At 44.3% G+C, this 27,183-nt stretch overlaps 1 protein-coding gene across 1 annotated transcript in view; it reads left to right on the top strand.

Moving 5' to 3' along the window:
* The window catches only part of TOP2B (DNA topoisomerase II beta), a 105,787-nt gene extending 78,888 nt beyond the window's left edge, over nucleotides 1-26,899 (top strand). The window contains exons 25-38 of the mRNA XM_068236177.1: nucleotides 921-1,012; nucleotides 4,808-4,963; nucleotides 5,604-5,687; nucleotides 7,389-7,583; nucleotides 7,737-7,878; nucleotides 12,059-12,226; nucleotides 15,185-15,395; nucleotides 15,481-15,554; nucleotides 15,641-15,781; nucleotides 16,608-16,724; nucleotides 19,618-19,731; nucleotides 19,942-20,067; nucleotides 22,294-22,379; nucleotides 26,377-26,899. Of these exons, the coding sequence (XP_068092278.1) occupies nucleotides 921-1,012; nucleotides 4,808-4,963; nucleotides 5,604-5,687; nucleotides 7,389-7,583; nucleotides 7,737-7,878; nucleotides 12,059-12,226; nucleotides 15,185-15,395; nucleotides 15,481-15,554; nucleotides 15,641-15,781; nucleotides 16,608-16,724; nucleotides 19,618-19,731; nucleotides 19,942-20,067; nucleotides 22,294-22,379; nucleotides 26,377-26,541 (1,871 nt within the window). The 3' untranslated portion in view covers nucleotides 26,542-26,899. The remainder of the gene's footprint in view (nucleotides 1-920; nucleotides 1,013-4,807; nucleotides 4,964-5,603; nucleotides 5,688-7,388; nucleotides 7,584-7,736; nucleotides 7,879-12,058; nucleotides 12,227-15,184; nucleotides 15,396-15,480; nucleotides 15,555-15,640; nucleotides 15,782-16,607; nucleotides 16,725-19,617; nucleotides 19,732-19,941; nucleotides 20,068-22,293; nucleotides 22,380-26,376) is intronic.
* Nucleotides 26,900-27,183: the final 284 nt, after the last annotated feature.

Genomic DNA, 27,183 nt, shown 5'->3' with positions numbered 1-27,183 from the left:
GTGTTTGTATGGGCTAGATCACGCTAGAACGATGCGATTTATTTATTTTTTGCCCAAATGCAAACGCAGGTCCTGCAGCATTTTGGAAGCGCTTACACCTCAATGTAAAGTATAGGGAAACAAAACGCAAATGCTCCACAATTGATAGAAGAGAAAGCTAGACCCATGTGGGAAATCGCTACTACACACCACTAAAAAAATCGCTAAGAGTTTGCGATTGGAGAATATGGTGTGGATTAGCCCTTAGTATGTGTTTTATCTTCTCTATAAAACAACATTGTATGTATCTATGCAGCTGGTTTAAAATCTGTTCTTCCATTGTTGAAAAGCATTTCTATACTTTTAATAAGATGGCCTTAAAGGAAACATGAGGTGAAAATAAATTGAAGAGATAAACAATTGTATCTATCATCCTCCTCCTAAAATGACTTTTTTTTTAAGCTATCCCACAGTTTTATTTTATATATAAATCTGCTTTTTTATTTTTACGGTTTCATTGTCTCTGTTCAATGACACATTCAGTCATATGCCAGAGCGAAAATCTATGAAACGGTGACCCTTTTTATCTCATTCCTGCTCTCAGAAGCTACTTTCTGCCAGGAAAGTGTTTATGGCTGCAATGCCTTAACAGTGCTTAGTGAAGGTTATGGTAAAGTCCGACCCAAACAGAAAGTGTCACTTACGTACCTGGTGTCTAACTCTTTCAGGCAGCGAAATAAAAATAGGAGCACAACATAATTATTTGTAAGCTTGGCACTGTACATATACATGTCTATCTCATCATGTCACCTTGTGTATCCTTTAACACATAGCATTTTCAGTCTGCTATTAATTATTTAATTTTTTAGTTGTAGTTATTTTTTTCTTTTGTATGGCGTAATGATGTGTTTGTATTTGCTTGCTATTGTATTTGCATCTAGAGAACAAAAGCAAGAGGGAGCTTCTTCAGATGTTGGTACAGAAGGGCTATGAATCAGACCCAATAAAAGCATGGAAGGAAGCACAAGAGAAGGTACAGCATGTTTACCACCACTTGTTAAAAATGATCAGTCATTTAGGGATCTATTCATAAAACTTTACCGCAAGTTTTCCGCTCAAAACAGCTGACTTTTCCGACCATTTAGCAAAGTGGGCATTCATAAAGTCTGTTTCCGCATGAAAATCTGACATTCCTTTGCAGTGCGGGAAATTACCGCCTTGTGCGGAGATTATCACAACATATGTCACTGAAGGTTCATTCATAAAAATTAGAGCAGGCGGAATGTGTGCGGAGAAACCCGACTTTTTAGATAAGGCGATAAGCCAGGGGTAACACAGTCAAGATAACAGCAAGTGAATGAGAAAGACCTCCCAGGCAGCTGCAGTGAGAGGAGAGCATACAAAGGCATTCCGGAATACCAAGGCTGTGTTTTTTTAACCCCTTGGGTACCTGTTTTCAGATAAATTTCACATCAGAAAGCCTGCATGTGTAACAGTTCTGGAACGTCTTCTTATGGCCCGTACTCACGGGCTGCAGAAGTGGCCTGTCGCCAGCACACGTGAGCGTGTGGGCGACAGGCCGGCGACAGCTCCTCGCCAGGTCCCTCCGCGTACACACGCGGAAGAGGGACCAGCGGCGAGCTGGAAGCTGTCGCCGACGTTCCTCCTCCCCCCGCCGGAAGCTCCATTTACCACAATGGAGGTTGCTGTCGCTAGTCCGCGTACTCACGCGGACTAGCGACAGTTGCGGGGGAGGTGCGGCGGCGACTGTCGCCATGCGATTGAAACTTTCAATCGCATGGCGACATGAGCGACGGGCGACAGTTCGGGGTGCGCGCGCGACGGCCCATACTCACGGGCGACCTGTCGCCGCAACACGCGCGCGCCGCGTGTTGAGGCGACAAAAGTCCCTCGTGAGTATGGGCCATAAGCTGCAGCAATTAAATAGATTGTTTAGGAAGACTAATAGACAGATTCAGTGCAGATTCAAGAGAGGCAGAAAATGCACATGTTAAGGAATGCTGAGGCTGCCTCCTTTATACTAACGCGGTCTCTGCAGGAGAAAATGTATCAACTCAGCCAGCAAATATAACAACTCAGCAGCACCGCCAGTTTAGTGCGGGAATTCCCCAACCTATTATCGCAAGTGTAAACCTTTATATGAATTAAGCTGGCCACTAACGGTCCAATTTCTAGCGAAAAATCGTTCAAGCGATCAGAAATTCTGATCGGATTGGTTGTAAATAATCTCCATTGGTGGACACAATTGATTATGAACGAGTGAAAAAAATGTCGCCCGAATGTATTTTCGTCGAACGAAAATTTGGATTTTCTTGGTGGTCGTGATAGATAGGAAGCAATGATTGGTTAGTTGATGGTGTAGTGAACGATTTTTCGTCTGATCAGAATTTCTGATCGCTCGAACGATTTTTTGCTAGAAATTGGACCGTTAGTGGCCAGCTTTAGCACACAAAAGTGTAAAATACCGATGCGGTGTTTTCCCTCCAAGATTTTTTTTACCGCAAATGTTTTATGAATAGAGCCCTTAGTGGGAAAGAAAAGGAGTTGAGCAGTAGTAAGGATTAGAGATGTCAATGAGATTTTATTTTTCTGAGTTGATGCAAATTATGTTGCGATTTGTATGCAGTTTCAAGTTGCACCAGTCCAAATCAGCAGCAGTTGCCTCAGTTAACCAATTTCTAAGCTGCGCAGATATTGAAACAGAGTTGCATCAGGTGGATTGATTGTCAGTACGCAGGCATGATCACCGACCTTAATCACAAGTGATTACTCGTGATTTAAAAGAGGTTTAATTACAGCAGGTGTGCGGCGGGGAATGAAAGGGTGATTTACCTATATATCAGCGCATCCTCCCTGCGCTCCAAATAGGTCCATGTGTCCTGTTAGTCTTGTTCCCAGCTTTGCAGCCGTCACTTCCTCCTTCAAACCGGAAGGAGGAAGTGACTGAAGCAAAGCTTGGAACAAGACTAACAGGACGCATGGACCTATTTGGAGCTCAGGGAGGACGCGCTGTTTTATGGGTAAATAACCCTTTCATTCCCCGCTGCACACCTGCTGTAATTAAACCTCATTTGAATCACCAGTAATCACTCGCGATTAAGGTCAGTGATCATCCCTGGTCAGTAGTTTGGATAGGAGGATGAAACATAAACAGGGTGGGGAGACTTGGGATGTGTGCACACATTCCTTTTTAATGGGCCAATTTTAGGCTGATTTTCCCTCCTCCATGAGAGTTAACTACACAATCTGTTCATAGTATTTAAAATCTGTAGGCTCTCATATTACACAGAGGTGGTAAAGCTGGCCACTCACTGGCCAATCAAAATTGCATGTGTGTACTCACCCTTTGAGCTGGGCAATGTGATCACATAGAGGCATGGAAGGCAGTGGAAACTGATTAAAAAAAAAGAGGATTCTCAAGCAGCAGGAAGCCAGAGGGAGAAGACCAGGTGATCGATGAACCAAGTTGTGTGTTTAGTTTAGAGAGTACCTCCATCTTGTGTTAGAATCAATTTGTGTACCTTATCTCAAGATAAGGTGCATTCGGCTATTAAAAAATAAATGTACTCATCCGTCTGCCTTTACATTGGCAATGTGCTTAAACCCTGCCCCCTCATCGGCAAAACTGTTGTGGGGGTGTTGTTCTGTGGTTACCTCCACCTGTGTTTATGTGGCCTGCCCCTAACATGGTGGCTGTGGCCTGATAGACGGCCAACAAGCTGAGAGTGGGCCGTGAAAACACAGGTGGGGTGGTTATAGAGCTGCAGGCTTCTTTAGAAAGGTTTGGCCTAAAACTGCAGTCATTTTTTTCTCTTTAGTGCAGTATGTAACCCTTACTGTAGGTTTTGTGTTGGCAATCTCCAGCTTTACTATTAGCAGCAATGTTAGCACTTCCATCGCATGAAGTGGTGGGAGTGAATGGGAACAGTGGGATGCACATGGGTTACAGAGCCCTGCATATGCATTTCCTTACTACCTTTGTGACTTAAGCAGGCCATACACTGGCTCGATTCGCGGCCGTTTCGACAGCAGATTCGATCCTGGGATCGAATCTGCTGCCAATCGTTTGCGGTAAACGCAGCCGCCGTTTCGATTTCCTCCCGAAATCGGATCAGTCCGTCGATCGCGCCGTGCGGGAAATTACCCTCGATCGCCCACGGGTAAAGTGCGCGTCGCTAGCGGCGGCCGATCCGATCAAGTATACATTACCTGAGGCTGGCTCCCGGGCGTCTTCTCCGCGCTGCACGGCTCTGTTCCGGCTCCATCCATTCCGGCGCTTCCTGTGTCACTGCAGTGACCAGGAAGTTCAAATAGAGGGCGCTCTATTTGAACTTCCTGGTCACGGAGTAACACAGGAAGCGCCGGGATGGAGCCGGAACAGAGCCGTGCAATGCGGAGAAGACACCCGGGAGCCAGCTTCAGGTAATGTATACAGGGGGGGACAGGCGGCAGGAGCAGCTCAGCAGATGGTGAATCGGTTTCAGGCTGAAATCGATTCACAATCTGTTTGCAGTAAAGGCAGCCATACGATCCCTCTCTGATCAGATTCAATCAGATAGGGATCTGTCAGCTGGTCGATCTAATGGCACATCGACCAGTGTATGGCCACCTTTAGGCTTCATATTCTACACTACAATAAACTAAAAAAAATTCTAATGTACTATTACCACTTGTCCAAACATTGCCTGTGTTTATAGAACAGTTATCTTTCCACTAATAATGTTAAAGTTACATTCATTTATCACTTATTAGTTGATTTCTGTTTTTTGTGTTTCATGTTTTGCATTCACACCTTATCTCATTTTAGTCCGCAGAAGAAGATGAAGCCCAAGATCTAAATGACAACAGTTCAACAGACTCTGGCTCTGTATCAGGGCCTGATTTTAATTACATCCTCAATATGTCTCTCTGGAGCTTGTCCAAAGAGAAGGTGGATGAACTCATCAAGCAGAGGGATGCAAAGGTATGGCTGTATCCTGCACCTTGTTGATAGGCACTTTAGCATTTGCTTACAATGCTTGTTTTCTTTTTGTTTAGTTATATTGTAGATGCTTTAATGCCCATCACAGGACTAAGTATAAAAAAAAATTACACGTGGGGAAGAAACTATATACTTACCTCCCTCTCCCTTGTCTTCCCATGTCTTCCCACCCCTACCTGCCCTTTCTCCCTCGGTGCTGCTGTCACCCTTAGACAGGTGGCCGAGAGTCTTCAAGACCATCCATCCTACAGCTTTCAGACACCTCACTGGCAATTGGATAGCTGCCCTGTCAATCCATTACCCATGCCATAGTGCATTTTCTCAGAAGGGGCGAGAAACAGCATCCAGCTTAGAGGTGGCAGTCTGAAGATTTTTACTTGGGAAACAGCAGCATTTGGGGAGGAGAGGGATCCCGATCAGAGAAGAGGACTGGGGAAAAGAGGAAGACTCCCTGGGGAAGCAAGTATACTGTTTTCTTGCCCGTTTTTTTGACTATAAAGACATGTAAGAAAAATGTAGCTGAACTTTGCCACAGTTAGTTGTTCAGAAGTCTTGAATAGGAGAAAGAACAGCAAGGCCTCTGTTACTGTTATGAATACTACTTTTATATTTTATCTTTCAGGGAAAAGAACTTAACGACTTGAAGAGAAAATCTGCATCAGATCTATGGAAAGAGGACCTGGCAGCTTTTGTTGAAGAACTTGAAGTAAGTTTTCAGTTCAAAAGAAAGGAAGCTCAGCCAAAATCTGATTTCTGCAGGATTGCCGACAAGCTCCTTGTCGCTAGATCTGGGGGGGGGGGGGAGGGTGCAGGTGGCACAGAGAGCAGCACGGCGGGGACACAGAGGCATGTCCTTTAGATGGGAGCATGCCTCTGTGTGCCATTTGTGACCACTAATTCACCACGGGTACACTTTAAGCTCCCGCCAAGCTGTACCTTAATTTTAAAGCTGTTTCAATTGCCAAGCACTGAAAAGTTATTTTTTAAGGCAAGTTGGAAAATTATCTCCTGGGAGAAAGCTCAAGCGAAAAGTTAATGAAATAAAGGCCACAAGTAGGTTATCACAGTTACTGCTTGGCTATAGCTGATTTTTGTGGCCTTTTTGTTTCCCCACTTGCTTAGTAGTTGCTGTATTTCTGGTGATATCTTCATTATGCATTTACAGAATACATTTTTTTTTTGTATTATTATCAGTCGCTGAGCAGAGATACCTCAACTTTTCCTGTGGAACCATCACTAATGAAACAGACATTCATAGTTTCTCTTTTTTCCCCACTAGGTGGGCTTAAGGGCGGGTTTCCACTAGCGCTGTGTCATGCTTGGCTTAGGAGATTCGGACAGGTTGTCCAGAATTCAGAAGCAGTGCTTCAGAACTTTTTCACGTACACTAACTTGGAAGCAACATATTGATTTCAATAGGCTGAGATTTCAGACCCATATTTGTGCACATGAAATTGCGCACAGACCACCCTAGAGGAAAAGTGCCCCAAGTCTGTTCTGGATGGATTTATTATAAGTAGAAAGTGTTCATAAAACCTAATTATTTAATTTTACAGAGGACTCTTACTAATGTTAATTTGAACTTTAGTGTTTTCAATTTATATAATCTATAATCTTTTAATTTATAATCTTATTTCAAAACATTTTTTGCACTAAGGTGTACTTTATGAATGTGCATGCTTTATGAATGCATGTGCTTTTAAACCTAACAAAAAAAAAAAAAGCCGCCCTGTTCTCATGCAGCCATCCTGTGCCTGCGCATTCCTGAAATGATCCTCCGCTTTTCTTGCAGCGGCTAAGTTTAGTTTTTGAGCCACTGCGCTGCGTGCTCGCTCACATTGCCATCTTGCGCATACACAAGTAGAGATTTCTCAGTCGCCGAAAATGAAATTTAGCCGCTGTGGGGGACCAGAGGATGGTTCCAGGACCGTGTGAGCACAAGGTGGCTACAGGGGGCTGGTAGAAGCCCCAGGTAAGTGAAACTTTTATTTTTTTAGGTTAGGTTTAGGTCCCCCTTAAGTTAAGCAGTTTGCTAGTAGTACGCATTATAGAATAGATAAGATTTAAAAAAAAAATCTGAGCTGCTGGACACATTCTTATTTAAACCTTAAAAAGCCAATCCATCTCATCCTACATATCCTGTTTCCTGGCCATTCCAACAGTTATGACTCTATCCATCCTTATTCTTCCATGGAATTTGGCAGTATAGGAAGAACAGGGGCTTGGTTTGTACAGTGACCATTTGGTTGTCTCAGAAGCAGTGGGCTGCTAATGCTGCAGGAATTTTTCCTTTTCTTTTCCTCCTCTTTATGTTGCACAAGATGCTCATCTCTGTCCAGCAAACAGAAATGTTGGACAGTTTTTTGTTATATATATTGCTAGTTTCTTTTTTTATATATTTGTTTAGAAAGTGGAAGCACAGGAAAAAGAAGACATTCTAGCTGGTTTTGCTGCCAAAGCAATAAAGGGTAAAGTAGGAAAACCGAAAATGAAGAAGCTGCAGCTTGAAGAGACCTTGCCCTCAATGTATGGCAGACGCATTGAGCCCCAGATTAGTGCAATGAAGGCAGATGTGAGCAAGAAATTGCTGAAGAAGAAAAAGGTGAACCTCATTTATCATTTCTTTACTTAAAACACAACCTCTTATTTTCAGACTCTACCACTAAACTGCACTTCAAGCAGTGAGGGCTGCCTTTTCCATTGCATGGTGTTAGCTGATCACATAGGAGTGTTATATTATTTTGTTCATTTTCAGGGAGAAATGGATGCATTGAAAATGGAGTTTGATGATGAATTTGGCATCGGTGGAGGAGAGGGCGGTGAAGATTCCCAGACAGCTACTCCTGTGAAGCCAACAAAACCCAAACGAGAAAAGAAAGAGCGAGAACCTGGTACCGGTGCGTTAAACTATCCAGTGTAATCAGACACCCTAAAACAGTACTTACTAGTACATAATCCAAAGTATACTGATTACTGAAATTTACTTGATGAGTTACGTACCTTGTTTTATATATACATCTGATCTAGAGAACTCTATGTAGACCAGGAAAACTCAAATACAAAGGGGCCAAAAATGAACACTGGGACCAAGTCACAGGCAAACCCCAATATTTAGAGGCCACCACTTCCTTCCTTTTATAAAGTTCTCTGCTGTCTAGTATGCCACCCTCCCTTGCCTGTACAGTTCCCTGGTGTCTAATAGCCCACCCTCCCTCCCCTATACAGTTCCCTGGTGTCTAATAGCCCACCCTCCCTCCGCTATAGTGTTCCCTGGTGTCTAATAGCCCACCCTCCCTCCCCTATAGAGTTCCCTGATATTTAGTGCTGAGACATATGCATATCTATATATATAATAGACTAAGTGCCTCAACCTTCAAACAAGAAGAAGAAGTACTTTGCATGAGAAAATTTATGCGTGCTCAAACACCAAGTTTAAGGCCTCTTTTCCACGGACTGTTGAGCTGTGTGCTCAGCAAGCAGTTACCAGGCCGCAGTGAGCAGATACCAGGCAGCAACAAGCAGTTACCAGGCAGCAGCAAGCAGTTATCAGGCAGCAGTGAGCAGATACCAGGCAGCAGCAAGCAGTTACCAGGCAGCAGCAAGCAGTTACCAGGCAGCAGCAAGCAGTTACCAGGCAGCAGCGAGCAGTTACCAGGCAGCAGTGAGCAGATACCAGGCAGCAACAAGCAGTTACCAGGCAGCAGCAAGCAGTTATCAGGCAGCAGCGAGCAGATACCAGGCAGCAACAAGCAGTTACCAGGCAGCAGCAAGCAGTTACCAGGCAGCAGCAAGCGGTTACCAGGCAGCAGCAAGCAGTTACCAGGCAGCAGCAAGCAGTTACCAGGCAGCAGCAAGCAGTTACCAGGCAGCAGCGAGCAGATACCAGGCAGCAACAAGCAGTTACCAGGCAGCAGCGAGCAGTTACCAGGCAGCAGCGAGCAGTTACCAGGCAGCAGCAAGCAGTTACCAGGCAGCAGCAAGCAGTTACCAGGCAACCTTCAAACAAGAAGTAGTACTTTGCATGAGAAAATTTATGCGTGCTCAAACACCAAGTTTAAGGCCTCTTTTCCACGGACTGTTGAGCTGTGTGCTCAGCAAGCAGTTACCAGGCAGCAGTGAGCAGATACCAGGCAGCAACAAGCAGTTACCAGGCAGCAGCAAGCAGTTATCAGGCAGCAGTGAGCAGATACCAGGCAGCAGCAAGCAGTTACCAGGCGGCAGCAAGCAGTTACCAGGCGGCAGCAAGCAGTTACCAGGCGGCAGCAAGCAGTTACCAGGCGGCAGCAAGCAGTTACCAGGCGGCAGCAAGCAGTTACCAGGCGGCAGCAAGCAGATACCAGGCGGCAACAAGCAGTTACCAGGCAGCAACAAGCAGTTACCAGGCAGCAACAAGCAGTTACCAGGCAGCAGCAAGCAGTTACCAGGCAGCAGCAAGCAGTTACCAGGCAACCTTCAAACAAGAAGAAGAAATACTTTGCATGAGAAAATTTATGCGTGCTCAAACACCAAGTTTAAGGCCTCTTTTCCACGGACTGTTGAGCTGTGTGCTCAGCAAGCAGTTACCAGGCAGCAGCAAGCAGTTACCAGGCAGCAGCAAGCAGTTACCAGGCAGCAACGAGCAGATACCAGGCTGCAACAAGCAGTTACCAGGCAGCAACGAGCAGATACCAGGCTGCAACAAGCAGTTACCAGGCAGCAACGAGCAGATACCAGGCAGCAGCGAGCAGTTACCAGGCAGCAGCGAGCAGATACCAGGCAGCAGCGAGCAGATACCAGGCAGCAGCGAGCAGATACCAGGCAGCAGCGAGCAGATACCAGGCAGCAGCGAGCAGATACCAGGCAGCAGCGAGCAGATACCAGGCAGCAGCGAGCAGATACCAGGCAGCAGCGAGCAGATACCAGGCAGCAGCGAGCAGATACCAGGCAGCAGCGAGCAGATACCAGGCAGCAGCGAGCAGATACCAGGCAGCAGCGAGCAGTTACCAGGCAGCAGCGAGCAGTTACCAGGCAGCAGCGAGCAGTTACCAGGCAGCAGCGAGCAGTTACCAGGCAGCAGCGAGCAGTTACCAGGCAGCAGCGAGCAGTCACCCTGCTACATGCTACATTAGCACTATCCGGCTTAGTGCACACCAGAGCGGTTCGGCAGCGTTTTGCGATCCACTTGCGGCTGCGGATACGCTTGGGTAATGTATTTCAATGGGCTGGTGCACACCAGAGCGGGAGGCGTTGTGCTGAAACGCATACTCCCGAGGTGAGGCATTTTTTGGATTGCGGAGGCGTTTCTGCCTCCAATGTAAAGTATATGAAAAACGGCAGTTCAGAGCGGTTTTGCAGGCGTTTTTGTTACAGAAGCTGTTCAGTAACAGCTTTACTGTAACAATATATGAAATCTACTACACCAAAAATGTTTTACAAAACCGCAAAATGCTAGGTGAAATGCTACAGAAAAATAAGAAAAAGCTTTTCAAAATCTGCTAGCATTTTGCGGATCTGCTAGCAGTTTTTGGTGTGCTCCAGGCCTCCAGGAGCGCCACGGGGAGGATTCCCAATGTCCCCTTTTTATACAACTGGGGGGACCGCAGGGTCCCAGGCTCTCTCACTGCCTGGAAACCACAGCGGCACCCCGGAGGGGGAGGCTGGGTGGCGTGGACGACCCCCCCCCCCAAGTGTGGCCAGCGCCGGGGAGAGCTGTCTGCACCCACCTCCCAATATTAACCTCCTGAGCGGTATGGACGAGCTCAGCTCGTCCATCACCGCCGGAGGCTGCCGCTCAGGCCCTGCTGGGCCGATTTTCTTCAAATAAAAAGCAGCACACGCAGCCGGCACTTTGCCAGTCGCGTGTGGTGCCTGATCGCCGCCGCTCTGCGGCGATCCGCCGCGAGCAGCGGCGAAAGAGGGTCCCCCCAGCCGCCTGAGCCCAGCGTAGCCGGAACAAAAAGTTCCGGCCAGCGCTAAGGGCTGGATCGGAGGCGGCTGACGTCAGGATGTCGGCTGACGTCCATGACGTCACTCCGCTCGTCGCTATGGCGACGATCTAAGCAAAACAAGGAAGGCCGCTCATTGCGGCCTTCCTTGTTTATTCTGGGCGCCGGAGGCGATCGGAAGAACGCCTCGAGCGCCCTCTAGTGGGCTTTCATGCAGCCAACTTTCAGTTGGCTGCATGAAATAGTTTTTTTTTAATTAAAAAAAAACCCTCCCGCAGCCTCCCTGGCGATCTCAATAGAACGCCGGGGAGGTTAAAAACAGGCACTTACCTTAACGTCCATTGCGTTCTGCTACATGCGCATTAATTTGGGGGCACCACATGAGAAAGGAGAGAAGCATGGGTCACCCCGAGCTTTAGAGCTCAGGGCTGGCTCACATACAGCACTCCAGAGGGGGGGGTGGGAAGGACAGGCGCACTCACTCCAGGGTTCACACCACCGGAGCAAGCCATCCACCACCTGCCTCCAAAGGATACAAACTGCACAAAGTGCAGCTGCGCCACCCAGCCTCCCCCTCCGGGGTGCCGCTGTGGTTCCCAGGCAGTAAGAGAGCCTGGGACCCCGCAGTCCCCCGGTTGTATGGGGGCATTCGGAATCCTCCCCGTGGCGCTCCTGGATAGTGCTAATGTAGCATGAACTAATACCCGCAGGGCGATCGCTTTGCAGTATTGGTTTTTGGACCCTGCATAGTTTGGCATGCGAAAGCAAATGCATATTTGCATGAGCATTGCCTCATGAATAGCCAATTAGGCCGGATTTGCAAAGCCAGACTTGCTAGGGTTAAACTTGGTGTTTGAGCACGCATACATTTTCTCATGGAAAGCCTACTTCTTCTTGCTTCAAGGTTGAGGCACGTACTCTATTAGATAGATAGATAGATGCGGCGTATGCTACAACGCGGGTTGGCTAGTATGTATATAAACTACTTCTGTAGCTACCAGCAGGTCCCCCAATGTCTTAATCTGATTCCTCTCAACTACTTTATGTTTACTTTTAAGCTTATTCTTCAAATGTCTTAATGCCTTGAATATGATTTTATTATGAAGCCCTGTGCTTGGAAATGCTAATATTATGTTGGTTTTTATTTTCTTAGGACCTCGAGCCAAAAGGAACTCATTAACTCCCAAAACCCCAGTTAAGAAAGGGAAGAAGAGGAACCCTTGGTCAGAAGACGAGTCCAAGTCTGACAGTGATTTAGAAGAGGCGGAAGTGATAGAACCTGTGGTCATCCCTAGGGACTCTTCACTGAGAAGAGCAGCTGGTGAGAATAAAGCTTTTACACATTAGGTACTTACTAGCTAGATGGATACTTGTTGCTTATGTTACAGATCTCATGAGGATGATCAATGGATAATCATTTATTAGCTAGTTCACCTAAGCTCAGGTTTGGAAGGGAATTACATCCTTTGTGATATCCAGCCCTTTCTGGTGGAAGATCAGATGAGCTAAAGGTAATGCAAGTGCCCGTCCTCTAATTCATCAGCTGAAGCAAGATGGTGCTGCCTTTCCTCTGTTGCCATATTCCTCCCCAGCTCTTTAGTCCAACATTTAACTTCAATAGTCACCACTGCAAAGCATCTGATACTTCCTTTATTGCCTATTGCTGACAAAATGTCCTTGTAATGGCCGTAATGTAAACTGCAGCTGTACAGAAGCTCTTCCTCTCCCAGCAGCATAGCGTGCACATACTTGTGTTGCCACGGCTCTGCTATCTCCTCTTGACTCTGCAGCATGGGCAAGGTTTTTTTTTTTAACATGGAGCCTGCAGTGTTTTTACAGAGTCCCCATGCAGCCTCATTGTGCCCAGAGTGATATGCTGATTATGTAAAAAGAAAATTGCGATTGAACAAAAATCCTCTTACATAGGCATATAGTAATTTATAGTTCTATTGTATTAAAAAAAATAACAACAAAGGTTATAACTGCACTAAAACACCATCCATATCTTCAAAACTCTGATGTTGCAATTACTGCCTCCAAAGTCAAAGAGAGTCTGTATTTTTCTATATTTACATACAGTTTAAATGGATGGAGTATAGTATTTAATTTGGGTAGAAGAGTATTATAATCTGTGATATGTCTCAGCACTGGTGTAAGTTCCCTTCCTCTCACTTCAGGCATTCAGTACACCTAGATTCCAGGCTAGATATACAGCTACTTATTGTTTACAGTATTTTCCATTTCTTTTCTTTTTTTTCTTTTTTTTTTTTTTTTACACTAACCTTTTATCCTCTCCATACAGTCACTGAATTGATTAACTCTTGTATGACTAAAGGTGCTCACAGACACAGAATTTCCACTCATGATCTAACTCAATCCTTTGGGTAGCTCTGTGGAACCCCAAGGCTGGTGCCTAGCAACGTGTTCTGTGTGTACAAAGAAGGGAGGAGGGACAACAATGCTGGGAACAAACCGTGGGTAGAGAAAGGTGGGGAGCAATTGCCTCAGTTGCCAACTGGTGACAACTGAAGTGAGCGGGATATGGAGTCTGACTTGTTTATTTCCTTTTAAACAATGTAAATTGCCTGGCTGCCCTGCTGATCCTCTGCCTCTAATGCTTGGTACACACCACACGGTTTCCCATCACACGGCTTGAAACGAATATTTCAAACCTCTCCGATCTGATTACTGATTGTTTTTCTGATCGATTTTCCGATCACTTCTATGCAAAATTGATTATAAAAATGATCGAAAATCAGATCGGACCTGTCAGAAATAATCAATTCAACCCGTCTATCTGACGGGAAATTGCATGGTGTGTACCAGGCATAACACTTTTTAGCTATAGATCCTGAACAAGAATACAGACCAGATGTTTGACTCAAGTTTAACTGCATTTCCCCACATGCTTGTTTTAGGTTTGTGATTCAGACACTTCTGATGCATGAAAGATCAGCAGGACTGCCAGGCAACTGGTTTTGTTTAAAGGCTTATACACCTGTCCCAACAATCCGTCCAACTATCTTCTAAACTTGTTCTATTGAAAGATAGTTAGGCGTGTACACAGCTGGCAAACAACCAACTGATAACTGGTTGTTTGCCAGATGTAACCGTCGGATCAACCTACCCAACTATCAGGCAGGTTGGAATGTGTGTACAAGTCTTTAGAACAACTTTGTTGTTTTTGAATACAGACAGTTGTGCAGTTTGTCGTTTAGCTTTCACGCATAGTATTTGTGAATTGGTTGTTGTGTGTGTGTGTGTGTGTGTGTACGTACTTGTCACATAAACAACTTGTGCAGTTGGTCATATTGTGCGTTTTGTTGTCCATTATGTTGGGATGTGTGTTTGAGCCTTTAAAAGGAAATAAATATGTCAGCTTCCATATTCCTCTCACTGCAGTCGTCCTTTAAATATATGGCATACCAGATCATTAAGCGACCTTAGTGAATACCTGTACACATGCTTGGTTCTGTTGTACAGTCTAGTGTATGTATGAGGTTTAAAACTTCTGATAACAGTGATACTAGAATAGGATAACAGTGATAATAGCATTAGGAAAATTTTTTAATGTTTTACAAACAAGATAGCAACAAAAAAACAAGCATCAAAAATCATCTACGAGGGAGAAGTAATTGCGGAAACATAGCGTGGTAAGCCTCCTTAAGCACCATACACACGCTCAGCAGCGGTCTTTTATGCAGCACAATTATCAAACAACTTTTTTTGTGAAACAAGTTGAAACAACCAAAAAAAAGTTGTTTGCTATTGTTCACACAACTAAAGCTCAATACACACCATACAATCTTGGTTGTACAGATTTACCAAATCTATGTAGTATAAGGGCCAACAGATTGAAAATACCTTGGATGATTGATTGTAAAAGCTCTTATACTACATGAAAGTGGTAAGATTGAACAACCTAGATTGTATGGTGTGTGTTGAGCCTTAGACTAATAAAAAGTCAATCCAACTGTTGAAATGATGACTTATTTTTCTTATCAGTTGTGCGAACAATAGCAAGCAACTTTTTTGGGGTTGTTTCAACTTGTTTCACAACAAAAGTTGTTTGATAATTGTGCTGCATAAAAGAATGCTGTTGAGCATGAGTGTGGGGCTCATGCAAGACGCAGATAGTGGCACATCTTTTGGTGCATATGTTGAAGACTGGTTTGCTTCAGTGGTTTCTTTGACGCCTTCACACTTGGGTTTATGTGTCTCCACAGAGTGAGATAGTATTATTATTAGGTACAGTACTGAAATGTCAATGTTTCCACAGCTGAACGACCCAAGTATACTTTTGACTTCTCTGAAGAAGAAGACGCAGATGATGATGAAGATGACGCTGTTATTACACGCAGTAGTGAGTTAGATGACTTCAAGACACCGCCATCTCCTGTCTCGAACAATAGAAATGATGAGGATGATGCCCATTCTGACAGCCCAGAAAAGGATGAATATGACTTTGCTTCTTTCAAATCATCCACAGAGTATGTTCCATCTCAAACCTCCTGTAACAGACTGTAATCATTCAGTATATGTGATGTGAATCTTACATTTGCTCTTCTCTTACAGAAAGACAGAGACCTCAAAGAAAAAAACTTCAGATATATTTTCCTCTTCTTCAGTCTCTAAAAAAGTACATAATGGTAATTTAGCTTTCCTGTTATTTTACTGAGCAAAATGTTTCTGAACTCTCTGCCATGTAATGATTTTTTTCTGTTTTCTTTTCCAGAAGATATCTCGAAGTTTAATAGTGACGATGATGAGGAATCCTCCCCAGTTTTCTCTTCATCGTATAGCTTCAAGTCTACAGAAAAATCAACCAGCAAAGCATCCACCAAGAAAGCTAAAGAGAAGCCAAGCAAAGCCTCTGGTAAATATGCCTATGACTGAAATGCTTGTTACACCTCCTGTTATGATGAATATCAGGTCACTTCTGCCTTATACACTGAGTGGGCAAAAATTAGAAACACACTAATACCGTGCTGGTACACCTTTAGTTCTGATCACAGACGATATTCTTCTTGGTATGGACTCAACAAGATGCTGATACCGTTGCTGAGGAATGTTGGCCCATGCTGACATAATAGCAGCTCTAGGATGGATCAGATTGGATGGGGGCTTTCCAAGCTTTCAAGTGATCTTTTGACTTCGTTCCACAAATGCTCAATAGGATTGAGATCAGGGGCTGAACTGGCCATGCAAGCAGGTTAAACTCTAATTGATGTTCCTCAAACCAATTTGAGACCGAGCACAGTGGCAAGAGCCCACAACAGGCGTGTTTTCCTATTTTCTGTGATAATGTGTGCTACTTGCCTTTCACTTCTCTCAATCACCAGCCTTTTTTTTCGACCAGAATAGTCCTTATTGCATGAAGTTGTTTTCCTCAATTGCTACTCTCTAAACACCCGATTCTACTACCACTATTTCCTGCACCCTTAACACTGAAAAAAAAAATGCTTACCACTGCAACCAAATTAGCTTGCGGTGCGTTTAAATATACGCCCTTCAGGGGTGTGTGGACAAAAGAATGTGAAAGGGCCTGGTGTTAGCATTGTATTGTAAGCTGCTTTTGGTATAAATGTTCAGTTTGAAATGGTTTGTGTACTTTGGGGGAACTGTAGAAGGCAGTGGATTGTTTAAAATCTGTAAACAATCCATGCTATATTGCTAACAATTTTTTTTATTGTATTATCTAGAAGATATTAGCAAATATAACAGTGATGACGATGAACCTCCTTCCTCCCCCCTGTATACTTCAACGTTCAGCTTCAAATCTACAGAAAAATCAACCAGCAAAACATCAGCAAAGAAAGGTAATCGGCCATGAGTGTTTTATTGAATTTTACTTTCCTTCATTAATGAACTACTTATTTTAATAGTATCCAAGAAATTGGATAACAGAAACCCTTTTTAAAGGGATACTGTAGGGGGGTCGGGGGAAAATGAGCTGAACTTACCCGGGGCTTCTAATGGTCTCCCACAGACATCCTGTGTTGGCGCAGCCACTCACCGATGCTCCGGCCCCGCCTCCAGTTCACTTCTGGAATTTCTGACTTTAAAGTCAGAAAACCACTGCGCCTGCGTTGCCGTGTCCTCGCTCCCGCTGATTTGAAAATTGTAGATAGCGGAGCACTCCTCTTATGATGATCGGATGTGCCACGGAGTCCCGGCTGCACTCCAGGTCAATTTAGCAATGGTAATCACAGAGTCCGGCACCATCCATAAGTATATGCTCTTTTATTGATCAAAGTTGCATTACAGCGGTAAAAGCAACGTTTCAGGGCAACCGCCCCTTTATCAAGCTATGCTGTCGATATTAAAACATATAGCATAGCTTGATAAAGGGGCGGTTGCCCTGAAACGTTGCTTTTACCGCTGTAATGCAACTTTGATCAATAAAAGAGCATATACTTATGGATGGTGCCGGACTCTGTGATTACCCTCGCTCCCGCTGATGTCACCAGGAGTGTACTGCGCAGACACAGACCATACTGGGCCTGCGCTGTGCGCTCTTGATGACATCAGTGGGATCAAGGACACGGCAACGCAGGCGCAGTGGTTTTCTGACTTTAAAGTCTGAAATTCCAGAAGTGAACCGGAGGCAGGGACGGAGCATTGGGGTGCGGCTGCGCGGGCACAGGATGTCTGCGGGGGACCATTAGAAGCCCCGGGTAAGTTCAGCTCATTTTCCCCCGACCCCCCCCCTACAGTATCCCTTTAAAGCCCGTTTACACTTTATACAGCATACATTAAAGGGGCACTATGGCGAAAAACTGTAAAATTTAAAAAATGTGCAAACATAGACAAATAAGAAGTACGTTTATTCCAGAGTAAAATGAGCAACAAATTACTTTCCTACTATGTTGCTGTCACAGTAGGTAGCAGAAATCTGACAGAAGTGACAGGTTTTGGACTAGTCCATCTCTTCATAGGGGATTCTCAGCAAGGCTTTTATTCTGTATAAAGATATTCCCTAAAAAGCATTTAAACAATGAAACAACAACAATTAAGCAGCTTCTCTGCTTGCTACACAGTTTTTTGGCAGTTGGACAGAGCAACTGCCATTCACTAAATGCTTTTGAAAATAAATAAATCCCTGAGAATCTCCCCATGAAGAGATGGACTAGTCCAAAACCTGTCGCTTCTGTCAGATTTCTACTACCTACTGTAAGTGACAGCAGCATAGGAGAAAAGTAATTCACGGTTCATTTTACTGTGGAAAAAAAACATGCTTCTTATTTGTCTATGTTTGCACATATTTAAAATTTTAAAATTTTTCGCCATAGTGCCCCTTTAAGCATTACATTAAAAAGTAGTGTGTGGAGGAGCAGTTGAAAAAGTTGCAGCAAAAATGGGCGCAATTGTTGTTTATCGATACATGTGGGCCCAATTGTCGTTTATCGTAATATAGAAAGCCGTTGCGCCACTTAGCAGGCGGCTGCAATTAAATTAAGGTTAGCCACCACTAGGGGTTCTTGGGGTTAAGCACCTCTAGTGGGGTCTTAGGGTTAGGCGCCACCAAGGGAGGGTTCTGTGTTAGAGTATGGAGAGAGATTAGGTTATAGTTAGGTTTAACCTTGTTGGTAAATTTACCGATAATGAAATATCGCAAGTAAATTTACCGTTATTGTTTTTGTTATTTAAAGTTGCGCTTAAATTGTTGTTTACCGATATTGCTGGTAATATCGTTATTTAACTTCACACCTAAATTAGCTCGCAACTTTTTCAAATGTATGCGTGTGTCGCATTCACATTAGTGCATTAAGTGCTGTATGATACTGCATTGCTGCATGCGTTTCCTTGTGATGTGACACACTGCTTGTGGTCATTGTCAGGGGTGAACTCCGAATAGATATTCGAGTAGCTACCTACTCGAAATCATTCGGAATTGAAACCTTAATTACTGCTGGTGTTGGGGAAGATGAAGGATGGTTAACTTACCCAGGATGTCGTCTTCTTGAACGCTTTTCAAATGCGTCCCACGCCGCGCTCCAATTCACATTCACGTGACTACCATGGTTCCTCCTTCCGGGGTGAAGGAGGAAGCGTAGTAGTCACGTGAACGGGAATTGGAGTGCAGTGTGGGACGCGTTTGAAAGGTGTACAAGAAGACTGCATCCTGGTAAGTTAACCATCTCTCATCTGCCCCCACACTTGCAGTAATTAAGGTTTCAATTCCGAATGATTTCGAGTAGGTAGCTGCTCAAATATCTATTCGAAGCTCATCCCTGGTCATTGTCATAGCACACAGGGACGGCTTCTGCAGATTGCGTCCTCAGAAGAAGCAGTCACAAGGGGTAGCCGTGCAGGAGACGAGAGGTCTGTGTTTGCCGCTTGAACTGTGGATTAGGTGAACCGCTGTATTTACACACTGGGGATCGCAGGAGACCGGGGGGAGTAGAAGACAACACGGGTTACAATACAGAGAGTCCCTGACATTGCGATGGTTCGTATTGGCGGGTGATTGTAAGTCGGGGACTCCTTTTATTTGGCATATAAGACTTTTCTCCCCATTTTTGGGGGACAAAAAGTGTGTCTTATATCCCGAAAAATACGGTATGTCTCACAAGCAGGTGGTGTCGGTGTAATAACCAATCTCCCAAAGTGTTGTGGCTTTTCAGATGGGCAGCACCTGCAGTGATTCTCCAGAGATGTGTGGCCTCTCGCATACTGCGTATGATAACCGTATATTTATGTTTTCACTAGGTGAACCTCCAAAATATAACAGCGATGAGGATGAACCTTCTTCTCCCTTCTATTCTTCGTCATTCAGCTTCAAATCTACAGAAAAGCCAGCCAGCAAAACATCAGCAAAGAAAAGTAAGCAGGATAGTCTGTCTTTGGATCTACCAGATAAGGGTGGAAGGTTTTGCTTTTATGAATGCAGCTGAACATTTACTTCTGTCTTGATAGTTTAAGATATCTGGTAATAAGACTGAGGGGAAGCTGGTTGTTGGGATGTGTGTTATAGGCTCACTGGCTAAGTCAATAATTTGTATTAAACTTTTTATTTCTACCTTCTTAATGCAGCAAAAACTGCCTCAGATGGAACGCCAAAACAAAAAAGACCTCCAAAGCCAAAGAAGTCTGAAATTTTTGTGAATTCAGATTCCGACTTGGAGATTGGCTCCCCAAAGAAATCTACAACACCCAAAGGTAGTGGTCATCTTGTATTGTGATATTTCTCAAAAAGGAACTTTAGTGAAAAGGGGAAAAAAAATCAATTCTTTGCAAAGTGAGAAGTTAAAAAATAGATGAGAGATCAAGGAATGAGTGATATTCGCCATGCAATTTGTTCATATTCTTTGATCTACAATCGGCCTGCATGTAATCATCTTTACTACTGGCAGACATGAAAAAAACTAGACCGCTCCAGCTGCCATAACCACACCCACTAACATTGCGATAGGCTAAAAGGTTATTTTTTTTATAGATATACATATGCACAGAGGGAGATACTGATTGCTTAACAGTTGGAAACAAACATTATTTACCACAATGCGACAAGGCTCACTGACCTAAAACTGTCAGGACCTAGGTTCTGACGTCACACGAGTATTAGCTACTGATTGGGATGAAGTTTAATCCTTTTTTACAGTTATTATTTTTTATTTATATAGCACCAACATCTTCTGTAGCACTGCATACAGAGCCGGGACAAGTTCCTCCAGCACCCAAGGCTGAGACACCAAAGTGCGCCCCTCCATCCCTACCACCCCAGCCGTCACACACTGATTGCTATTAGACTAAGAGGCGCCCCAGGGCCCACAACCTCCCCAACACCTTAATATCTAGTTATCTGGCTTGCAATCACTGCCATGGGTATCCCCTTTTCTTATTTCTTTCTGCTTCACCCACAATTAGGAATGACAGCAGAATGAATTCTGCACCCCCTCCTACACTGCGCCCTGAGGCTTGAGCCTCTCCCGGCCCTGACTGCATAGTAGTAGTTCCTCTTCAAGTATATCTGTTAATTCAAAGTTCTGGCTCAGCACCTGTTTGTTTGTCATTCTGCTGCTAGGAAATATTTTGGCAGTGCTCTGTATTCTAAAAAAGATGTCACTCCATTTTTTACACTGGAGCTTACTAACTTTTGTCCATTTCTGGCTTTAAATGCATTGTCCATGTGCTGCACTACAAAGTCAAAGCAGAACTTACCACAAATTAGTTAAAGGGGAACTTCAGCCTAAACAAACATACTGTTATTAAGTTACATTAGTTATGTTAATTAGAATAGATAGGTAATATAATCTTTTATCCACCCTGTTTTAAAAGAACAGGCAAATGTTTGTGATTCATGGGGGCTGCCATCTTTGTCATGGGGGCAGCCATCTTTTTGGTTGAAAGGAGGTGACAAGGAGCAGGAGACACAGTTCCAACTGTCCTGTCTCCTGATTACCCCTCCCAGCTGCACACACTAGGCTTCAAATGTCAAATTCAAAATTGCACCAAAACAGCAGAACGAGAACAACAACATCAGAAATCCCATCATGCTTTGCACAGCATAAGGGGAAAACTGCCCGAGCAGTTTTCTTCTGTGCAGCTAAAAATGAGGCTTGTATAAGAGAAACAAAGTTCTGACGCTGTGAAACTGTTAAAGAAACACCAAGCCTTTTCAGTGCTGCTGAGTCGATTTTTAGTCCGGAGGTTCACTTTAAGTGATAAATCTCTCACTGTGTTAGAAAGATAAAACAGGCACTTACGTGTCCTTGATGTTCTTTTTACTAACTGAGAACGGTTAACATGGAGATATTTTCATACCATTATTGTAATTATCAATTTGGAGCAGTGTTAAGCAATCTTCATATTTTTAAGAGAAAAGAATATCAGTTAACAGACATTTTGCTACCGTCCCGGCACTGCTGATGAGTCCTAATTGAGCAAGATAGGCAAATGAAGACCTTTTGTCTCTATAGGGGGCTTGTTGGAAAGTATAGGTGAGCAATGATGTGGCTGCCGAATTTGCTTGGCTCAACCTCATTGATATTCTTTATTTAGAATTGAACATCCTGCAAGCCCTCTGCTTATAGCAAAACCTAGTCTCATTTGCCTTAACTTTGGGACTACACTATTGGAAATCCGCCTGTATATGGAAATTGGTTTGTGAGTGACATGACTTAGGTGTTCATGCCAGCAATCGCGTTGTCCCTGCCACTCACATCTGGGTTAATATTCTCCTCCATATTCCATTACACATCACTGTTGATGATATTTCTGCCATAAGGGATTGGTTGAAATAAATTCCACTGTTATATTCCAGTAAAGGAAACTCTCACATAGAAGGTTATTCATGTATTTTGAACTTTTAAACTTCATGTAGTTACCACTAGAGGGCAGCCGTGTATCACAGATAACCCTGCATTTGTATCCTTTCATTTACAGCAAAAGGAAGAGGAAAGAAGAGGAAAACCTCAGATTCAGAGAATGAAGGAGATTACAATCCTGGGAAGAAACCCACATCCAGCAAAGTAAGTGTACAGCTCTTATTTAGCATGATTTTTTTTATACAAATGTAAGTTGTAGTCTTAACCACTTGATGACCCACCCTTTACCCCCCCCCCCCCCCCTTAAGGACCAGCGCTGTTTTGAGTGATCTGTGCTGGGTGGGCTGTGCAGCCCCCAGCACAGATCAGGTTGCAGGCAGAGAGATCAGATTGCCCCCCTTTTTTCCCCCTATGGGGATGATGTGCAGGGGGGGTCTGATCTCTCCTGCCTGGGTGTTGCGGGGGGGGCACCTCAAAGCCCCCCTCCGCGCGAAATTCCCCCCTCCCTCTCCTACCTGCTCCCCCCCCCCCCGGCGATCGAGGCTGCACAGGACGCTATCCGTCCTGTGCAGCCAGTGACGGGACGTCCCCTGTCACATGGCGGCGATCCCCGGCCGCTGATTGGCTGGGGATCGCCGATCTGCCTTACGGCGCTGCTGCGCAGCAGCGCCGTACAATGTAAACAAAGCGGACTATTTCCGCTTGTGTTTACATTTAGCCTGCGAGCCACCATCGGCGGCCCGCAGGCTCTTCACGGAGCCCCCCGCCGTGATTTGACAGGAAGCAGCCGCTCGCACGAGCGGCTGCTTCCTGATTAATCAGCCTGCAGCTGGCGACGCAGTACTGCGTCGCTGGTCCTGCAGCTGCCACTTTGCCGACGCACGGTATAAGCGTGCGGTCGGCAAGTGGTTAAATTATGTAAATGATCTAAGACAACCGAAAATTGTCTGTAGACATTGAAGAGAGATTACACATGTGTTCCCCACCCCCCTCAGAGCATCTCATCTGCAGGACCTGCTTGATGCACCTGGCTTCCCGAGTATCTGCCCAGTCTGTAGGAAGGCAGAAGTGTCCTTACTGGGAGAAAGGCTTTATAACCTGGACAAAGCAGGGCTGTCCACCTCCAGTCCTTGGGCCATAGCCATGCCAGTGTTTAGGATAGGCTGAGAAATGTGTTGTACTTGATGAACCACCTTTCCTGAGTCAGAATAGCTGTAACATTACATATAGTCTAACTATGCGACTTACTCTGGCTCCCAAATTACTGGGTTACTTTTTTTTTTTTAATGTGTGCATCTCAGACATGCCTGGGTCACATACAGTGGATTCTGGGCTTTGGAGGTCTGGAGATGAGGGAAGGAAGCGCAGCTGTCATGTGCCCATACTTTCAACCACAGAAATTGTAAAACAAGAGTTTCTTCTTCTGTAGCTATTTAGACAAGGGAGATATACACAATGCTGCTGAAAGTTTTTCATCCATGCCATTAACAGGTTAGCATTACATCCACGTCTGAGGGGGATGGTCAGTCACAAGCGTATCAGCATTTTCTGTGCAATTACAAGTGCTGTGTACTTGTTCTGTGTATACAGCTTCTGGTCACTTCCCAGTAATGGTATTGGATTTACACTTTACTCATGAGTAACCTTATTTATGTTTATCAGCTGAAGCCTGATTAAATGGAATGGAAAGTATGTGAGGTGTCTGCATAGCAATGAAATGTGTCCCTGATGGGCAGCGGTCTTGCTCAGTGACTACATTTAGCATTCACCAGTCACTTTATAGGGAAAGATCTGAGTGCTCAGGCTTTATAATCAACGAGTCAGCAGAAATGGACTGATCCTTTAAGACAATAGAAAAGAGACCTTGCTGTTTAAATTACCGTAGTCACAGACTAATATATTTACAGTACTAATTGACACTTTTTTTTTTTTCTTCAAGGACAACTGTAGCGAGAGGTTTGTGGAGGCTGCCATATTTATTTCCTTTTAAACAATACCAGTTGCCTGGCTATCATGCTGATCTATTTGGCTTCAGTAGTGTCTGAATAACACCAGACACGCGCATGCAGCTAATCTTGTCATACCTGACAATAATGTCAGAAACGCCTGATCTGTGGCATGTTCAGGATCTATGGCTACAAGTATTAGAGGCAGAGGATCAGCAGGATAGCCGGCAACTGGTATTGCTTAAAAATAAATTAAATATGGCAGCCTCCACATACCTCTCGCTACAGTTGTCCTTTCAGTACTGCATTCCAAATGCAATTTCAAAAAATGTGCATCGAAAATGGCAAAAGTTTCATTTTTGGCAAAATAAATACCCAGAGTTGCTGCTGCTAGCTGCCTGTGGTGGCTGAGACTTTTATACTGCAGAAACAAAACTTTCTTGTAATCAAAAGCACAATATGGTAACCGGAAGTATTTTTTGGAGTCACTGGTTTTATATAAATCCTCGTGAAGACCCAGAAAACAAGCCTTCTATAAACATATTTCCTTTAGGGGCCACTTGGATGGAAAGCTCTGTACACACTTCAAACATTTATCATCCAAAACTGTTTTCAGATGGTTTTGGGCTGCAATTATTAACAGGTTTTGCACAGATATGATGTTCAGCTCCTGGCCATGCAGCGTGTTGTGTTCTATGGAGAGCTGAGGGGGAGGATGTACAGGCAACACTGCTGAGAGAACTTCCTTTCAGGTTCCCTGGATAACAGTAGCCACCAGTGAGAGATGTGCACCCAGCAGATTGTTGGCCTTTCATGCAGCAATATCCAACGGACCCTGTACACACTTTAGGGTTTTGACCAAAGAAAATCCGTACAGAGGTTAACATTAACTGGGAAGCCATATAGTTAAAAATAATTGGTGGCAAGGAGGAGTAAACAAAAAAGACATTAACCACTTGCCGACCCGGGGTGATTTGCCTGATCTGTGCTGCGTGGGCTTTCCAGCCCGCAGCACAGATCAGTATTATGCCAGGGCGATCAGACTCCCCCCCCCCCCCCCCCCCTTTTTTTCCCCACTAGGGGGATGTCCTGCTGGGGGGGTCTGATTGCCGCCGACTTGCTGCGATTTGCGGGGGGGGGGCCTTCAAAGCCCCCCTCCGCATCGTTATCTGTGCTCCCTCCCTCTCCCTCCCTGCCTCTTCCTTCCTGGGCTGCCCAGGACGGATATCCGTCCTGCGCATTGAAGGATAGGCTTCAGCCTATCATATGCCGGCGATCCCCGGCCAATCAGAGGCCGGGGATCGCCGATCTGCCCTACGCGTGTTTACATTTTGCCAGAGAGCCGCCGATCCGTGAGACACCCTCCGTGAACGGACATGGAAAGGCCGCTCCATGGAAACCCGCAGACGGCCAGTTTACGCCAATCGGCGTTAGCTGGTCGTCAAGAGGTTAAAGCTGATCCGAGATGAAATACTAACTATAATAAGTAACTTGTCTATATATCTTATCTAAAGTATAGATAGTTTACACAGCAAATCTATCTGCAAACAGCTTTAATAGAATATGATTATTTCTTCCTGTGATACAATGACAGCAGCCATGTTGTTTGTAAACATTACACAGAGGCAGGCTTATCTGCATCTTGAGCACTCAGCCTGTGAAAAAACCTAATCTCCTCCCCTCTGCCTCTGAAATCAATGACTAGTAACACATCCTCCTGCTCAGACTGAGCTCCCATGAGCCCTTGCTACTGCCAAGGCTCTCTGAAAACCTTTGGGCGTGGCTTGTTTATAGGGAATTAGAGTATTAAAACAAGAACAAAAAAGTATTTGGCTTGAGGAATGCCCTATAAACAATAGGAAAGGAACACAATTATGCAATAAGTAAAAGTTCACCTCGGATCCACTTTAAACCTTGCCGCCTCCTACATGTGCAAAAAGAATGGGCTGTGCTCCCCTCTTTAGTTACTAGATGGCGCTATACAAGTAGTGAGTAACTTGGGAAAGCTCAGAGCGCTGCTGGAGCTTCTGTGAGACATGCTGCAAATTATGCACAATAACTAAATATTGGGGTTGCCAGGGCAACTAATTTCTTAATTCTGCACTTGGTTACATCTCAGCCAGTGCATTATATCTTTAATACGCCCATTTGTATTTACAGCACAGTCCTAAAAATATATATTGCACTTTCAGTTGTGAGTTGGATTTTATTTACATTCTGAAATAAACCACTTCTCTTCGTTGCTTTTATTCCAGAAATCTAAGAAAGCAGCTGCAGCATTTGACAATGACTCAGACGTGGACATCTTCCCATCAGAAACCGGCAATGAAAGTGCAACACGGCAGCGGCCTGGGCGGGCCAGGAAAGAAGTGAAATATTTTGCAGAATCGGATGATGAAGATGATTTTGCTATGTATTAGTTATGTGCCCGAAGAGCACCAAAACAGTTTTCCAGCAAAGTATCTTGTGTAGTCTTCTCGTCCCTCCTGTTGGCGACTTTTGTACATTGTCTTATTTTATGTGATGACGTATTTGATGTTTTTTATTATCGTCGTAGGCATTTTAACATTTGTTGTTACACATACAGTTTTCTGCTCTTTTTTACTCATGAAATGTCATGTACTTGTTCTAATTTGGCTTGTAGAAATGTTTTAGACTGCTGTGCTCAAGCACACATTTTAATTGTCCTAAAAAAACAAAATATACAGAGAAAAAACAAAAATGGAACAACCATGTTTTTTCAAATGAATTTAAAAAATAAAAAAAAATTGAAAAGTCTAGTGTTTGACTTTTTGAATTGGTGCAAAATATGATACAGCAGATACTAAAGCGTAGTAGCTTGGACTAAAGAAGAGAAGAAGATCCAGTTCTGTACAGGTTTCTAAAAGTGGCCACTAATGATACAATCTTTTTCATCCAATTTCACCAAATCTATGTAAAATAAGGGTAAACTGAGTAAATTGATTCAATAGATAATTTAGGCAATTACCCTATATTACATAGAAATGGTAAGATTGGATGAAAAAGATTGTATCGTTAGTGGCAAGCGTAAAACTCTTTTC

Source organism: Hyperolius riggenbachi, chromosome 5 (genome assembly GCF_040937935.1).
Source record: "Hyperolius riggenbachi isolate aHypRig1 chromosome 5, aHypRig1.pri, whole genome shotgun sequence".
NCBI lineage: Eukaryota > Metazoa > Chordata > Amphibia > Anura > Hyperoliidae > Hyperolius > Hyperolius riggenbachi.
The sequence above is the reverse complement of the archived record's forward strand: the minus strand, read 5'-3'. Positions and strand labels throughout refer to the sequence as shown.